At 54.6% G+C, this 17,671-nt stretch overlaps 1 protein-coding gene across 1 annotated transcript in view; it reads right to left on the reverse strand.

Moving 5' to 3' along the window:
* LOC144511467 (EH domain-containing protein 2-like) overlaps positions 1 to 17,671 on the reverse strand; it is a 59,973-nt gene that overhangs the window by 22,722 nt on the left and 19,580 nt on the right. Inside the window, exon 3 of the mRNA XM_078241853.1 lies at positions 4,458 to 4,870. Within this exon, the coding sequence (XP_078097979.1) occupies positions 4,458 to 4,870 (413 nt within the window). The remainder of the gene's footprint in view (positions 1 to 4,457; positions 4,871 to 17,671) is intronic.

Genomic DNA, 17,671 nt, shown 5'->3' on the forward strand with positions numbered 1-17,671 from the left:
GTTTGTGGGATCGTGCTGTGCACTCCCGTGGGTGGGCGGGCGGGAGGGGGAGGGGTTATTTAATGATGTCTTTCCGCTGAAAGAAACAGGCAAGAACTATAAAACCATAAGACGCAGGAGCAGGAGGAGGCCATTCGGCCCATCGCGTCTGCTCCGCCATTCAATGAGATCATGACTGATCTGATGTGATAATCCTCAACTCCACATTCCCGCCTTATCCCCGTATCCCTCAATTCCCTTTTCCCCTTTCACGATCTAAGGACATCTCACAGTGCTCACATCCAATGAATTACATTTCAGAGGACGGTCACTATTGTAATGGAGGACACACATGTCAAGCCAATCTGTGCACAGCCAGATCCCACATAATGTGACAATGCCCAGACAATCGAATATGGCTCCCAGTTCAGCAACATTTTGGTTTTAAAATTCTCAACCTTGTCTTTCAGATTTCTCCATCTCCAACTTCCCTATCTCGATAATCACCACCAGCCCCTCAGACCAGGAACACTTCGTAAATCTTTTCTGCACTCTTTCTAGTTTAACAATATCCTTTCTATAATAGGGTGAGCAGAACTGTACACAGTATCCCAAGTGTGGCCTTACCAATGTCTTGTACAACTTCAACAAGACGTCCCAACTCCTGTATTCAATGTTCTGACCGATGAAACCAAGCATGCCAAATGCCTTCTTCACCACTCTGTCCACCTGTGACTCCACTTTCAAGGAGCTATGAATCTGTACCCCTAGATCTCTTTGTTCTATAACTCTCCCCAACGCCCTACCATTACCTGAGTAAGTCCTGCCCCGGTTCGATTGACCAAAATGCATTACCTTGCATTTATCTGAATTAAACTCCATCTGCCATTCGTCAGCCCACTGGCCCAATTGATCAAGATCCCGTTGCAATTGGAGATAACCTTCTTCACTGTCCACTATGCCACCAATGTTGGTGTCATCTGCAAACTTACTAACCATGCCCCCAATATTCTCATCCAAATCCTTATCTGAGGAAGGATATTCTTTTTATAGAGGGAGTGCAGTGAGGGTTTACCAGACTGGGATGCCGGGGATGGCGGGACTGATGTATGAGGAGCGATTGACTGGGTTAGGATTGTTTTCACTGGAGTTCAGGAGAATGAGGGAGGATCTCATAGAAACCTATAAAATTCTAACAGGACTAGACAGGGTAGATGCAGAGAGGATGTTCCCGATGGTGGGGGTGTCCAGAACCAGGGGTCACAGTCTGAGGATTCAGGGTAGACCATTTAGGACGGAGATGAGGAGGAGTTTCTTCACCCGAAGAGTGGTGAGTCTGTGGAATTCGCTACCACAGGAAGTAGTTGAGACCAAAACATTGAATGTTTTGAAGAGGCAGTTTGATATAGCTCTTGGGGTGAAGGGGATCAAGGGACATGGGGGGGAAAGCAGGATCAGGATATTGAATTCGTTGATCATAATGAACGGCGGAGCAGGCTCGAAGGGCCGAATGGCCTCCTCCTGCTCCTATTTTCCATGCTTCCATGTACATGAGATCTGGCCACCTCCTCCTCCTCCTCCTCAGGGGGCTGGCTGTACTCCCAACTGTGTCCACCACTCAGCGTTGAGTGCCCGCGGAGTCAGCTGGCATTATCGCGGGCAACCTCCTTGCTGACCCTATCTGAACCTGTTAAAATCAGGTTTGGAAAGCCTAGAAGGCAATCTCAAATGGCAGATTGCTAAACTTGAACAGTTTGGTGCACATTCATACACATTAGTACACAGCTGTGAGATGTAATCCCTTTGTGAAGGAATGATTTTTGGCAGTAAGTGTTGGTGCCTCAGCTTGGGTGCAATACCTTTTCATTGGTCATTTGGCCACTGCTCTGGGCCGTGAGGCTGATGGTCCTCTGATATTCTGTCTCCACTATTCAGCCTGGCAAAAGTAGACTCAGTCAGGGCTACCATTACCCTTTGAGGATTGTGCTCTGTGGTCAGTTCTCAGCTCCTGGCAATGTCTAGCACTAATACAAAAAGGGAGGTCTTGTGGCTCAGTTGATAGCATCCCAGCCACTGAGCTAGAAGTTCCAGGTTCAAATCCCATTTCAGGATTTGATAGCCGTTAGCAAAGATGTGCCATATGAAGATACCCCAGTAACATGCATTTGTTGGACGGCACAGTGGCACAGTGGTTAGCAGTGCTGCCTCACAGCGCCAGGTACCCGGGTTCAATTCCCAGCTTGGGTCACCGTGTGGAGTTTGCACATTCTCCCCGTGTCTGCGTGGGTTTCCTCCGGGTGCTCCGGTTTCCTCCCACAGTCCAAAGATATGCGGGTTAGGCGGATTGGCCATGCTAAATTGCCTCTTGATGTCAGGGGGACTAGCTAGGGTAAATACATGGGGTTATGGGGATAGGGCCTGGGTGGGATTGTGGTCGGTGCTGACTCGATGGGTCGAATGGCCTCCTTCCGCACTGTAGAATTCTATGATTCTATGACCCCGTGGTCTGGGGGGAGGGTGCGGGGAATAAGGCCTGGAAAATCCAGCCCAGGGACGCCTTTGGAAACTGGACTGGGAGCTCTGCCCATGCGAGGAGGACAGGGGGTGGGGGGAATAGAAACATCTTCAAGCATGAAGCTGAGCTCAGGCTGGTTTGCTGTTGCTGGGTGGTAGACATGATGTGGAAATGCCGGCATTGGACTGGGGTAACTCCAGGTTGTTAGACTCCATCTGACGAAGGAGCAGCGCTCCGAAAGCTAGTGGCGTTTGCTACCAAATAAACCTGCTGGACTTTAACCTGGTGTTGTTAGACTCCTTGCTGGGTGGTAGATACAGAGGCTCACACAGTGGGAGGCTGACCCAGGCCTGACCTGAGTCTCGGTGGTGCCAGTGAGTGAGTGCGTGAGGATGCACGTCACAGAATCACAAATCCCACAGGTCAAAAAGTCAAGCATTCCTTTGAAAAGCAGAATTGTTTTCAAAGGTCTCTGCTGCTGCTGGCTTGTTCCGAATGGTCCACCTTGCTACAGCCGGCAGCCTACTCAACTACTGTGGGCTTCAGGATTCAGGCCTAGGGCGGCACGGTGGCACAGCGTTAGCACTGCCGTCGCACAGCGCCAGGGACCCGGGTTCGATTCCGGCTTGGGTCACTGCCTGTGTGGAGTTTGCACGTTCTCCCCGTCTCTGCGTGGGTTTCCTCCGGGTGCTCCGGTTTCCTCCCACAGTCTGAAAGACATGCTGGTTGGGGTGCATTGGCCGTGCTAAATTCCCCCTTGGTGTACCCGAACAGGCGCCGGAGTGTGGCGACTAGGGGATTTTCACAGTAACTTCATTGCAGTGTTAACATAAGCCTTACTTGTGACACCAATCAAATAAACATTAAACATTAATCCCTAAAGGCCATTCGGCCCATCGAGTCTGCACCGACAACAATCCCACCCAAACCCAATCCCAGTAACCCCATGGATTTACCCAGCTAGTCCCCCTGACACGAAGGGACAATTTAGCACGGCCAATTCACCCAACCTATACATCTCGGGACACTGAGGGGGAATTTAACACGGCCAATCCACCTAACCCGCACATCTTTGGACTGTGGGAGGAAACCGGAGCACCCGAAGGAAACCCACGCAGACACGGGGAGAACGTGCAGACTCCACACAGACAGTGACCCGAGGCCGGAATCGAACTTGAGTCCCTGGCACTGTGAGGCAGCAGTGCTAACCACTGTGCCACCCCTTGTGTACAGAGCTAGAAGTATCAGAGATAATACAATATAAAAATGACAGCGATGAAGGGTAGTTTTAACAAGTCACACAGGGCGGGAATCTCATGGAATCGGGATGGGATGGTGAATTTCTAAGCTGCCCTCGCTGGCTTCAATGAAGAATAGAATTAGAGTTCATAGAGGTTTACAGCACGGAAAAGCCCTTTGGCCCAACTTGTCCCTGCTACCCTTTTTTAAAAATCACTAAGCTAGTCCCAATTGCCCACATTTGGCCCATATCCCTCTATACCCATCTTACCCACGTAACTGTCTAAATGCTTTTTAAAAGACAAAATTGTACCCACCTCCACTACTGCCTCTGGCAGCTCGTTCCAGACACTCACCACCCTCTGTGTGAAAAAATTGCCCCTCTGGACACTTTTGTACCTCTCCCCTCTCACCTTAAACCTTTGCCCTCTAGTTTTAGACTCCCCTACCTTTGGGAAAAGATATTGACTATCTAGCTGATCTGTGCCCCTCATTATTTTATAGACCTCTATAAGGTCACTCCCCAGCCCCCCTACGCTCCAGGGAGCAAAGTGTAAGTCAAGTGTTGAGTCCGGTCGCACCAATTCCCGATGGGCAGGTTAGAACATAGAACAGTACAGCGCAGAACAGGCCCTTCGGCCCACCATGTTGTGCCGAGCTTTAGGTTAATGACCCCCCCTCCCTCACTCCCTCCCCCCCGCCGGTGGGTAACGTGAGCACTCACTCTCACGAGCCGCGCTCTCTTCACCAGGTCGTTCAGCTTCCTCAAGGCGGCGTTCCTCGGCAGGTTCTGAATATCCTGGAATAGATCTTGCTCCTCCAACTCAAACAGCTTCCGGTTCTCGGAGATGAGGAGCGGCTCGGACCAGAAGGAGCCGATGTAGACCCGCATCACCTCGGGGGTGTTGATGACTTTTCCGAGGGACCACATCAACGCCCCGTAGACCCTCATCAGCTGCTGGGTGTCCACCTGGTCCGCCTTGTTCAGCACCACTCGGATCTTGTCTTCGTTCCCCTTCAGTGCTCGGATGGCCTCGGAAAACTCATCGGAGATCTCCAGCTTGTGGGCATCGAACAGGAGGATGATGCGGTCCACGCGCTCGGCGAACCACTGCAGCACGGCAGCTAGATCGTAACCTGGAAGACAGAACGAGTCTTTAGACAGAGTCGGGAATGGCTGGACAGACTGGGGCTCTTTATCTGGAATAGAGAAGGCTGAGGGGCGACCAGTTCCTATTCTCTTCCCACACCCTTGGGTGCCACAGTGGCTAGCGCTGCTGCCTCACAGCACCAGGAACACTGGTTCATAGAATCCCTACAGTACAGCAGGAGGCCATTCGGCCCATCGAGTCTGTACCGACCACAATCCCACCCAGACCCTATTCCCGTAACCCCACACATTTACCTTGATAATCCCCCCTGACACTAAGGGTTAATTTAGCTTGGCCAATCCACCTAACCCGCACATCTTTGGACTGTGGGAGGAAACCGGAGCACCCGGAGGAAACCCACGCAGACACGAGGAGAATGTGCAAACTCCACACAGACAGTGACCCAAGCCGGGAATCGAACCCGGGACCCTGGAGCTGTGAAGCAGCAGTGCCAGAATGCCACCATGTCGCCCAATTCCCAGATTGGGTCACTGTCTGTGCGGCGTTTGCACGTTCTCCCCGTGTCTGCGTGGGTTTCCTCCGGGTGCTCCGGTTTCCTCCCACAGTCCGAAAGACGTGCAGGTTAGGTGGATTGGCCGTGCTAAATTGCCCCTTAGTGTCAGGGACACTAGCTAGGGTAAATACCTGGGGTTATGGGCATAGGCACTGGGTGCGATTGTGGTCGGTGCAGACTCGATGGGCTGAATGGCTTCCTTCTGCACTGTAGGATTCTATGATTCTATACACTAAGGCAGACTTTCAACTGTTTCCATAGCTAGTAATTCCCGGTACAGGTCACAAGTCTGTCGCCAGGGCCTTAAAGGTTGAGGGGAGCAGCTCTACATCAAGCGTGACTGACCCAGGGGTCTCTCCCACTCTTACCGCCAGCCATTGGTGTGTTTGGAAGGATTTTGCAGGTTGACACGTTATGAGCGCACCTTCCTTAGACATCAAGTCTTGGAGTGGGACTCGAACCCGGAGCTTCTGGCAGAGAGGCAGGGATGCTAACCCCACTGCGCCACGGGACCTTCTGGTGACCAGATAGAGGCAATAAAGTTATGAAGAGGATATCGATAGAGTAGACATAGTGAAGATGTTCCTTCATGTGGGGTGGCAGGGTGTGGGGAGACAAGAACGAGGAGGTCGTCAACATAGGACAGTCATTAATAAATGCAATGGGGGATTCAGGAGAAACATCTTTAACCAGGGTGTGGGGAGAATGAGGGACTCGCTCCCACAGGGAGTGGGAAGAATGTGGGACTCGCTCCCATAGGGAGTGGGGAGAATGTGGGACTCGCTCCCATAGGGAGTGGGGAGAATGTGGGACTCGCTCCCAAAGGGTGTGGGCAGAATATGGGACTCAGTCCCACGGGGAGTGGGGGGAATGTGGGAGGGAGTGCCGCACTGTCAGAGGGTCAGTGCTGAGGGAGTGCCGCACTATCAGAGGGTCAGTACTGAGGGAGCGCCGCACTGTCAGAGGGTCAGTGCTGAGGGAGTGCCGCACTATCAGAGGGTCAGTACTGAGGGAGTGCCGCACTGTCAGAGGGTCAGTGCTGAGGGAGTGCCGCACTATCAGAGGGTCAGTACTGAGGGAGTGCCGCACTGTCAGAGGGTCAGTGCTGAGGGAGCGCCGCACTGTCAGAGGGTCAGTGCTGAGGGAGTGCCGCACTGTCAGATGATCAGTGCTGAGGGAGCGCCGCACTGTCAGATGATCAGTGCTGAGGGAGCGCCGCACTGTCAGAGGGTCAGTGCTGAGGGAATGCCGCACTGTCAGAGGGTCAGTACTGAGGGAGCGCCGCACTGTCAGAGGGTCAGTGCTGAGGGAATGCCGCACTGTCAGAGGGTCAGTACTGAGGGAGCGCCGCACTGTCAGAGGGTCAGTGCTGAGGGAGTGCCGCACTATCAGAGGGTCAGTGCTGAGGGAGTGCCGCACTGTCAGAGGGTCAGTGCTGAGGGAGTGCCGCACTGTCAGAGGGTCAGTACTGAGTGAGCGCCGCACTGTCAGAGGGTCAGTGCTGAGGGAGTGCCGCACTATCAGAGGGTCAGTACTGAGGGAGCGCCGCACTGTCAGAGGGTCAGTACTGAGGGAGCGCCGCACTGTCAGAGGGTCAGTGCTGAGGGAGTGCCGCACTGTCAGAGGGTCAGTGCTGAGGGAGCGCCGCACTGTCAGAGGGTCAGTGCTGAGGGAGTGCCGCACTGTCAGATGATCAGTGCTGAGGGAGCGCCGCACTGTCAGAGGGTCAGTGCTGAGGGAGTGCCGCACTGTCAGAGGGTCAGTGCTGAGGGAGCGCCGCACTGTCAGAGGGTCAGTGCTGAGGGAGTGCCGCACTGTCAGATGATCAGTGCTGAGGGAGTGCCGCACTATCAGAGGGTCAGTGCTGAGGGAGTGCCGCACTGTCAGAGGGTCAGTGCTGAGGGAGTGCCGCACTGTCAGAGGGTCAGTACTGAGGGAGCGCCGCACTGTCAGAGGGTCAGTGCTGAGGGAGTGCCGCACTGTCAGATGATCAGTGCTGAGGGAGTGCCGCACTATCAGAGGGTCAGTGCTGAGGGAGTGCCGCACTGTCAGAGGGTCAGTGCTGAGGGAGTGCCGCACTGTCAGAGGGTCAGTACTGAGGGAGCGCCGCACTGTCAGAGGGTCAGTGCTGAGGGAGTGCCGCACTGTCAGATGATCAGTGCTGAGGGAGCGCCGCACTGTCAGAGGGTCAGTGCTGAGGGAGTGCCGCACTGTCAGAGGGTCAGTGCTGAGGGAGTGCCGCACTGTCAGAGGGTCAGTGCTGAGGGAGTGCCGCACTGTCAGAGGGTCAGTGCTGAGGGAGTGCCGCACTGTCAGAGGGTCAGTGCTGAGGGAGTGCCGCACTGCCAGAGGGACAGTACTGAGGGAGTGCTGCACTGTCAGAGGGTCAGTGCTGATGGAGTGCCGCACTGTCAGAGGGTCAGTACTGAGGGAGTGCCGCACTGCCAGAGGGACAGTACTGAGGGAGTGCTGCACTGTCAGAGGGAGCGCCGCACTGTCAGAGGGTCAGTGCTGAGGGAGTGCCGCACTGTCAGAGGGTCAGTGCTGAGGGAGCGCCGCACTGTCAGAGGGTCAGTGCTGAGGGAGTGCCGCACTGTCAGAGGGTGAGTGCTGAGGGAGTGCCGCACTGTCAGAGGGTCAGTGCTGAGGGAGTGCCGCACTGTCAGAGGGTCAGTGCTGAGGGAGTGCTGCACTGTCAGAGGGTCAGTACTGAGGGAGTGCCGCACTGCCAGAGGGACAGTACTGAGGGAGTGCTGCACTGTCAGAGGGTCAGTGCTGAGGGAGTGCCGCACTGTCAGAGGGTCAGTACTGAGGGAGTGCCGCACTGCCAGAGGGACAGTACTGAGGGAGTGCTGCACTGTCAGAGGGTCAGTACTGAGGGAGTGCCGTACTGTCAGAGGGTCAGTGCTGAGGGAGTGCCGCACTGTCAGAGGGTCAGTACTGATGGAGTGCTGCACTGTCAGAAGGTCAGTACTGAGGGAGTGCCGTACTGTCAGAGGGTCAGTGCTGAGGGAGTGCCGCACTGTCAGAGGGTCAGTGCTGAGGGAGTGCTGCACTGTCAGAGGGTCAGTGCTAAGGGAGTGCCGCACTGTCAGAGGGTCAGTACTGAGGGAGCGCCGCACTGTCAGAGGGTCAGTGCTGAGGGAGTGCCGCACTATCAGAGGGTCAGTACTGAGGGAGTGCCGCACTGTCAGAGGGTCAGTGCTGAGGGAGTGCCGCACTATCAGAGGGTCAGTACTGAGGGAGTGCCGCACTGTCAGAGGGTCAGTGCTGAGGGAGCGCCGCACTGTCAGAGGGTCAGTGCTGAGGGAGTGCCGCACTGTCAGATGATCAGTGCTGAGGGAGCGCCGCACTGTCAGATGATCAGTGCTGAGGGAGCGCCGCACTGTCAGAGGGTCAGTGCTGAGGGAATGCCGCACTGTCAGAGGGTCAGTACTGAGGGAGCGCCGCACTGTCAGAGGGTCAGTGCTGAGGGAATGCCGCACTGTCAGAGGGTCAGTACTGAGGGAGCGCCGCACTGTCAGAGGGTCAGTGCTGAGGGAGTGCCGCACTATCAGAGGGTCAGTGCTGAGGGAGTGCCGCACTGTCAGAGGGTCAGTGCTGAGGGAGTGCCGCACTGTCAGAGGGTCAGTACTGAGGGAGCGCCGCACTGTCAGAGGGTCAGTGCTGAGGGAGTGCCGCACTATCAGAGGGTCAGTACTGAGGGAGCGCCGCACTGTCAGAGGGTCAGTACTGAGGGAGCGCCGCACTGTCAGAGGGTCAGTGCTGAGGGAGTGCCGCACTGTCAGAGGGTCAGTGCTGAGGGAGCGCCGCACTGTCAGAGGGTCAGTGCTGAGGGAGTGCCGCACTGTCAGATGATCAGTGCTGAGGGAGCGCCGCACTGTCAGAGGGTCAGTGCTGAGGGAGTGCCGCACTGTCAGAGGGTCAGTGCTGAGGGAGCGCCGCACTGTCAGAGGGTCAGTGCTGAGGGAGTGCCGCACTGTCAGATGATCAGTGCTGAGGGAGTGCCGCACTATCAGAGGGTCAGTGCTGAGGGAGTGCCGCACTGTCAGAGGGTCAGTGCTGAGGGAGTGCCGCACTGTCAGAGGGTCAGTACTGAGGGAGCGCCGCACTGTCAGAGGGTCAGTGCTGAGGGAGTGCCGCACTGTCAGATGATCAGTGCTGAGGGAGTGCCGCACTATCAGAGGGTCAGTGCTGAGGGAGTGCCGCACTGTCAGAGGGTCAGTGCTGAGGGAGTGCCGCACTGTCAGAGGGTCAGTACTGAGGGAGCGCCGCACTGTCAGAGGGTCAGTGCTGAGGGAGTGCCGCACTGTCAGATGATCAGTGCTGAGGGAGCGCCGCACTGTCAGAGGGTCAGTGCTGAGGGAGTGCCGCACTGTCAGAGGGTCAGTGCTGAGGGAGTGCCGCACTGTCAGAGGGTCAGTGCTGAGGGAGTGCCGCACTGTCAGAGGGTCAGTGCTGAGGGAGTGCCGCACTGCCAGAGGGACAGTACTGAGGGAGTGCTGCACTGTCAGAGGGTCAGTGCTGATGGAGTGCCGCACTGTCAGAGGGTCAGTACTGAGGGAGTGCCGCACTGCCAGAGGGACAGTACTGAGGGAGTGCTGCACTGTCAGAGGGAGCGCCGCACTGTCAGAGGGTCAGTGCTGAGGGAGTGCCGCACTGTCAGAGGGTCAGTGCTGAGGGAGCGCCGCACTGTCAGAGGGTCAGTGCTGAGGGAGTGCCGCACTGTCAGAGGGTCAGTGCTGAGGGAGTGCCGCACTGTCAGAGGGTCAGTGCTGAGGGAGTGCCGCACTGTCAGAGGGTCAGTGCTGAGGGAGTGCTGCACTGTCAGAGGGTCAGTACTGAGGGAGTGCCGCACTGCCAGAGGGACAGTACTGAGGGAGTGCTGCACTGTCAGAGGGTCAGTGCTGAGGGAGTGCCGCACTGTCAGAGGGTCAGTACTGAGGGAGTGCCGCACTGCCAGAGGGACAGTACTGAGGGAGTGCTGCACTGTCAGAGGGTCAGTACTGAGGGAGTGCCGTACTGTCAGAGGGTCAGTGCTGAGGGAGTGCCGCACTGTCAGAGGGTCAGTACTGATGGAGTGCTGCACTGTCAGAAGGTCAGTACTGAGGGAGTGCCGTACTGTCAGAGGGTCAGTGCTGAGGGAGTGCCGCACTGTCAGAGGGTCAGTGCTGAGGGAGTGCTGCACTGTCAGAGGGTCAGTGCTAAGGGAGTGCCGCACTGTCAGAGGGTCAGTACTGAGGGAGTGCCGCACTGCCAGAGGGACAGTACTGAGGGAGTGCTGCACTGTCAGCTGGTCAGTGCTGAGGGAATGCCGCACTGTCATAGGGTCAGTACTGAGGCAGTGTCGCACTATCAGAGGGTCAGTACTGAGGGAGTGCCGCACTGTCAGAGGGTCAGTACTGAGGCAGTGCCGCACTGTCAGAGGGTCAGTGCTGAGGGAGTGCTGCACTGTCAGAGGATCAGTGCTGAGGGAGTGCCGCACTGTCAGAGGGTCAGTGCTGAGGGAGTGCCGCACAGTCAGAGGGTCAGTGCTGAGGGAGTGCCGCACTGTCAGAGGGTCAGTGCTGAGGGAGTGCCGCACTGTCAGAGGGTCAGTACTGAGGGAGTGCCGCACTGTCAGAGGGTCAGTGCTGAGGGAGTGCCGCACTGTCAGAGGGTCAGTGCTGAGGGAGTGCCGCACTGTCAGAGGGTCAGTGCTGAGGGAGTGCCGCACTGTCAGAGGGTCAGTACTGAGGGAGTGCCGCACTGTCAGAGAGTCACGTCTTTTAGATGAAACGGGAGAATGTAGAAGATCCCATGGCATAATTCTGGGGAGTGAGGGGAGTGCTCCGTGAATGGCCGCCTGACCATCATCTAAAACAGACGATCGCAACGCTGTTAGTGGGATCTTGCTGTGCGCAAACTGGCTGCTGCGTTTTCTGCATTGCAGCAGAGAATACAGTTCACAAAGTGAATCAGTGGGGCGGGGGAGGGGCACAAAATGATTCAGGACATTGTGGGATGATGAGGGATGCAAGAGAAATGCAAGTCTTTCCTGAAGGAATGTTCCGGGCTAGAGGTCTGCATCTTATTACCAGATGGATTTCTGCGCGCACAGAATCGCAGTTAGCCCAAATAAAACTGTAAGCCGGAGTGACTCTCCTGCCCCTTGGCACCCGGTCCAGCAGAAAAGACATTCCATAAAAGGCTGAATTGGAAATGGTTGCTTCGGAGAATTGAACACTGTGCGTGGTTCAACTGATCCAGGGAAAACTGCAGCCCCAGCACCGGAGGAAGGCTTTATAACATCCCCGGCACTTTCGACCAAATAAATATTCGCAAGTCTGCCAAAGAAAATCCACAAAACATCGTCTGCCAATCACTGAGTTTCGGAGCAGGAACTGAATAGCACCGGGGGAACAGTCTAAAGAATTCAGGGCAATGGGATCAACTTCAATTTTCCAATTGTCAGAATCCTGGGCTTTGGGTCCTAACAGGGCCCCAAATTCAACAACAAAAGAATTTGCGTTTACAATACTTCCTCGAAACAGAGTGAGACTTTCCCCGGGTGTTCCGCTGCAGTGTAACCCAACCAAGTGATGACAGCAATCGCTCATAAACTGAGATATTATAGAATCATGGAATCTCTACAGTGCAGATGGAGGCCATTCAGCCCATTGAGCCTGCACTGACCACAATCCCACCCAGGCCCGATCCCCATAGCCCTATGCATTTACTCTAGCTAGTCCCCCTGACACTAAGGGGCAATGTAGCATGGCCAATCCACCTAACCCACACATCTTTGGACACTAAGGGGCAACTTAGCATGGCCAATCCCCCTAATCGACCCATCTTTGGACACTAAGGGGCAACTTAGCTTGGCCAATCCCCCTAATCGACCCATCTTTGGACACTAAGGGGCAATTTAGCATGGCCAATCCCTCTAATCGACACATCTTTGGACACTAAGGGGCAATTTAGCATGGCTAACTAGCTAGGGTAAATGCATAGGGTTATAGGGATAGTGCCTGGGTGGAACAATTTAGCATGGCCAATCCACCTAACCCGCACATCCTTGGACACTAAGGAGCAATTTAGCATGGCCAATCCACCTAACCCGCACATCTTTGGAGACTAAGGGGCAGTTTAGCATGGCAATTGGCCTGATGCGCACGTTACAGAACAAGGACCAGCACCAACACTCACTGAAACGTCACCGAGACAACAGTGCTCCAACCCACAGTAGTGGCCAGAAGCAGTCCTGCCAGATCCTGTCTGGAGCTATGTCCTGGGAAGGGGGTAAGGGGTTGGGGGGTTATGGTCAGGAGGGAGGGGGATAGAGGGGTGATCACGGCATCCGGTTGTTGGGCGGGGGGGGTCGTCCAGTGCAGGGAGGTGATCCCCAAAATCCAACGTCCCGTAGGGGGAGGACGTTCCAGCTCTAACGGGGTCTTCAGATCAGAGTGAGGAGCCCCCACCCACTCCCCACCCGAAGTGGGGAAAGATTTTCCTGCACCCACTCCCGCTCCGCCAGCCTAAAAATTGAGCTTGGGTCAGAGATGGCCGTTAAATGGTCATTAAGTTTTTTGATTTGATTTATTATTGTCACATGTATTAACATACAGTGAAAAGTATTGTTTCTTGCGCACTATACAAAGCATACCGTTCATAGAGATGGAAAGGAGAGGGTGTAGAATGTAGTGATACAGTCATAGCTAGGGTGCAGAGAAAGATCAACTTAAGGTGAGGTAGGTCCATTCAAAAGTCTGACAGCAGCAGGAAAGAAGCTGTTCTTGAGTCGGCTGGTACGTGACCTCAGACTTTTGTATCTTTTTCCCGAAGGAAGAAGGTGGGAGAGAGAATGTCCGGGGTGCGTGGGGTCCTTGATTATGCTGGCTGCTTTTCCGAGGCAGCGGGAAGTGTAGACAGAGTCACTGGATGGGAGGCCGGTTTGCGTGATGGATTGGGCTACATTCACGACCCAAGATGTTGGGTAAGCAATCAGACAATTCTGCAACAGTGAAGTTGAGAGAGTTTGGACAGTGTATGTGGCCTCAGTGTACGTGTAAACGCTAACGCTAGGGGTGGTCGAGAGACCGATGGATGGGAGGCTGGTTTGCGTGATGGATTGGGCTACATTCACGACCCTTTTGTAGTTCCTTGCGGTCTTGGGCAGAGCAGGAGCCATACCAAGCTGTGATACAACCAGAAAGAATGCTTTCTATGGTGCATCTGTAAAAGTTAGTGAGAGTCGTAGCTGACATGCCAAATTTCCTTTGTCTTCTGAGAAAGTAGAGGCGTTGGTGGGGCTTTCTTAACTATAGTGTCAGCGTGGGGGGGACCAGGACAGGTTGTTGATGATCTGGACACCTAGAAACCTGAATGGGCAGGTTTCCTACCCTAAGCCCCTGCCTGCCCAAGCGTGAAATTGTGCCTGGGTTTGGGCGGGCGGGTTCCCAGGGTTGGCGGGGGGGGGGTGGGGGTATTCTGTCCATTCAGTTTTACGCTCCCCACCCCCCCCACCCCCCGCCGCCACCTCACCTCAGAACCCGTCTTTGAGGGGGGTGTAAAATTCTGCCCCTTGAGTCAGCGATTCGAGTGCGGAGAAATTTCCCCATTCAAAGAGTTGTGAATCTTTGGGATTCTCCCGGATGCTCAGTCGTTGAGTTTATTCGAGACAGAGTTGGGTCGGTTTTTGGGAGCTTAAGGAGATGGGGGAATGGGCAGGAAAGTGGACATCGCTTGGAGGATGGGTCATACTGAGTGCTGGGATAGGTTTAAGGGGCCGAATGGCCTACTTCTGCAAGTCTCTGTGACCAGGAAGGGTTGGATGTTGCATTCCCTCGTTCCAGTAAATGCAGGAACGGAGGTTGTTCCTTTGTGAGTTCCCACTGGAACGATCTGCTAATTGTTTGGCAGAGGCTGGTCGATGTATTCTCCAATCCTCCGAACTCAAAGCAGATACGGAACATAAAAATGTAACAAGCCAGGCTTGAGTCAGCCAAGGGGAAGTTCAGCAAAGTGGTAATTTATCAAGCGGGTGGACAACCTATGCAGAACATTACACAGGATTTACAAACAGAAACAGGCCATTCAGCCCATCTGCTCCATGCTAGTTCTTCCGATCCACAACAGCCTCCTCCCATCCCCTATTCAACTCACCCTATCACCACATCCTTCTGTTCCATCCTCCCTCATGTGTTCATGGGATTTGGGATAATGAGCGGCACGGCAGCACAGTGGTCAGCACTGCTGCCTCACAGCGCCATGGACCCGGGTTTGATTCCCGGCAGAACCGAACCTGCCCCGACCTCAAACAGAGGAGGTGAATGTTCCTTAAAGGCCAGGGAGGCTGGAGGGAAAGCAATTGGGAATTCCATGGAATCCCTACAGTGCAGAAGGAGGACATTCGGCCCATCAAGCCTGCACCAACAACTCCCCCATTATGCAAACCAGCCTTCCATCCATTCACTCCGTCCACACTTCTATACAGGGCGGCACGGCGGCACAGTGGTTGGCACTGCTGCCTCACAGCATCAGGAACCTGGGTTCGATTCCCAGTTTGGGTCACTATCTGTGCGCAGTTTGCACATTCTCCCCGTGTCTGCATGGGTTTCCTCTGGGTGCTCTGGTTTCCTCCCATAGTCCAAAGATATGCGAGTTAGGTGGATTGGCCATGCTAAATTAACCCTTAGTGTCAGGCATACTAGCTAGGGTAAATATGTGGGGTTACGGGGATAGGGTCTGGGAGGGATTTGATTTGATTTATTATTGTCACATGTACTGGGGTACAGTGAAAAATATTGTTTCTTGCGTGCCATACAGTTAAAGCATACCATTCATAGAGAAGGAAAGGAGAGAGTGCAGAATGTAGTGGTACAGTTATAGCTAGGGTGTAGAGAAAAATCAACTTAATGCGAGGTAGGTCCATTCAAAAGTCTGACAGCAGCAGGGAAGAAGCTGTTCTTGAGTCGGTTGGTACGTGACCTCAGACTTTTGTACCTTTTTCCCGACGGAAGAAGGTGGAAGAGAGAATGTCCGGGGTGCGTGGGGTCCTTGATTATGCTGGCTGCTTTTCCGAGGAAGCGGGAAGCAAAGTTTATTTATTAGTCATAAGTAAGGCTTACATTAGCACTGCAATGAAGTTACTGTGAAATTCCCCTAGCCGCCACACTCCGGCGCCTGTTCGGGTACACAGAAGGAGAATTTAGCACGGCCAATCCACCTCACCTGCACATCTTTGGACTGTGGGAGGAAACCGGAGCACCCGGAGGAAACCCACGCAGACACGGGGAGAATGTGCAAACTGCGCACAGACAGTGACCCAAACTGGGAATCGAACCCAGGTCCCTGATGCTGTGAGGCAGCAGTGCTAACCACTGTGCCGCCCTGTATAGAAGTGTGGACGGAGTGAATGGATGGAAGGCTGGTTCGCATAATGGGGGAGTTGTTGGTGCAGGCTTGATGGGCCGAATGTCCTCCTTCTGCACTGTAGGGATTCCATGGAATTCCCAATTGCTTTCCCTCCAGCCTCCCTGGCCTTTAAGGAACATTCACCTCCTCTGTTTGAGGTCGGGGCAGGTTCGGTTCTGTTCTGGCAAAGCTTGTCTGAATTCCTCAGTGCAGGTTTGGGCAATGGACCCGTCTCACTCACTGCGGGCTGTGCTGGCTTTTTAAAATCCAAGTTTCAGGCACAAGCGGGCCCCGTGAGGGCGCGCACCGGTTAAAACCGGGGATAATGGTTAGCTGCCTGGGACACTGGAGGCTGAGCAAAGTGATTAAGGACAAAGAAGACGTAGCAACACAAAGCAACGAGAAACACAAATGTTCAACACCAGATTACAATCTCCCAGCCGCATGGCTTTCACCAGATTCAGAGAGCATTCTTCCGTTGTTTATTAAGCACACAGGATGCAGTTAACAAAGCTTGCCGTTTATAATTACAAAAGCAAACTTCCAGGTTTGCCACAGCCTCAGAGTTTCACATACTCCTCCCTTCACCTGGCTCCCGCCGGATAATTATTCAGTTCCACTTCCACACTAGTCTGAATCATTGATAATCTTCGTCAGAGAAATATGTTCCTTACAGAGACCCTGTTGCTTCTTATCCTGCGCTGAAATTCTGATCGGTTAAATTCAGGCTGTGGTTTCTTTAATGAATTTGTTGAAGAATTTTTGTGCGGCCAAATTTACATCCTGGCTCAAGGAAGGCCATTCCTCCCGTGCTATCCCATTCAGAGGGCATCAGCCAACTGGTCAACTAGTGGAGGATATCATCCCTTGACACGGGGTCAGAACCCCTCACCATGGGGTCAGATCCCTCACCACGGGGTCAAACCCCTCACCACGGGGTCAAACTCCTCGACACGGGGTCAAACTCCTCGACACGGGGTCAAACTCCTCGGCAGGGGGTCAAGCTCCTCATGCCGGGGTCAAACTCCTCACCACGGGGTCAAACTCCTCGCCATGGGGTCAAACCCCTCGTCATGGGGTCAAACTCCTCGCCACGGGGTCAAACTCCTCGCCACGGGGTCAAACTCCTCGCCACAGGGTCAAATCCCTCACCACGGGGTCAAACCCCTCACTATGGGGTCGAACTCCTCACCACAGGGTCAAACTCCTCGCCACAGGGTCAAACTCCTCACCACGGGGTCAAACCCCTCACCACGGGTTCAAACCCCCACCATGAGGTCACACCCCTCATCACAGTATCAAACCCTTCACCACAGGGTCAAACTCCTCACCACGGGGTCAAATTCCTCACCATGGGGTCAAACCCCTCACCACGGGGTCAAATTCCTCACCATGGGGTCAAACCCCTCACCACGGGGTCAAATCCCTCGCCACGGGGTGAAACCCCTCACCATGGCATGGGGTCAAACTCCTCACCACGGGGTCAAACTCCTCACCGCAAGGTCAAACTCCTCACCACGGGGTCAAACCCCTCACCATGGCATGGGGTCAAATCCCTCACCACGGAGTCAAATCCCTCACCACGGGGTCAAACTCCTCACCACGGGGTCAAACTCCTCACCATTGGCTCAAACTCCTCACCATTGGGTCAAACCCCTCGCCACGGGGTCAGACTCCTCACCACGGGGTCAAACTCCTCACCATCGGGTCAAACCCCTCACCACGGGGTCAAACCCCTCGCCATGGCATGGGGTCAAATCCCTCACCACGGGGTAAAATCCCTCACCATGGGGTCAAATCCCTCACCACGGGGTCAAACTCCCCGCCATGGGGGTCAAACCCTTCACCACGGGGTCAGACCCTTCATCATGGGGTCAA

The sequence above is a fragment of the Mustelus asterias genome, chromosome 24 (assembly GCF_964213995.1).
Source record: "Mustelus asterias chromosome 24, sMusAst1.hap1.1, whole genome shotgun sequence".
NCBI classification, from domain to species: domain Eukaryota; kingdom Metazoa; phylum Chordata; class Chondrichthyes; order Carcharhiniformes; family Triakidae; genus Mustelus; species Mustelus asterias.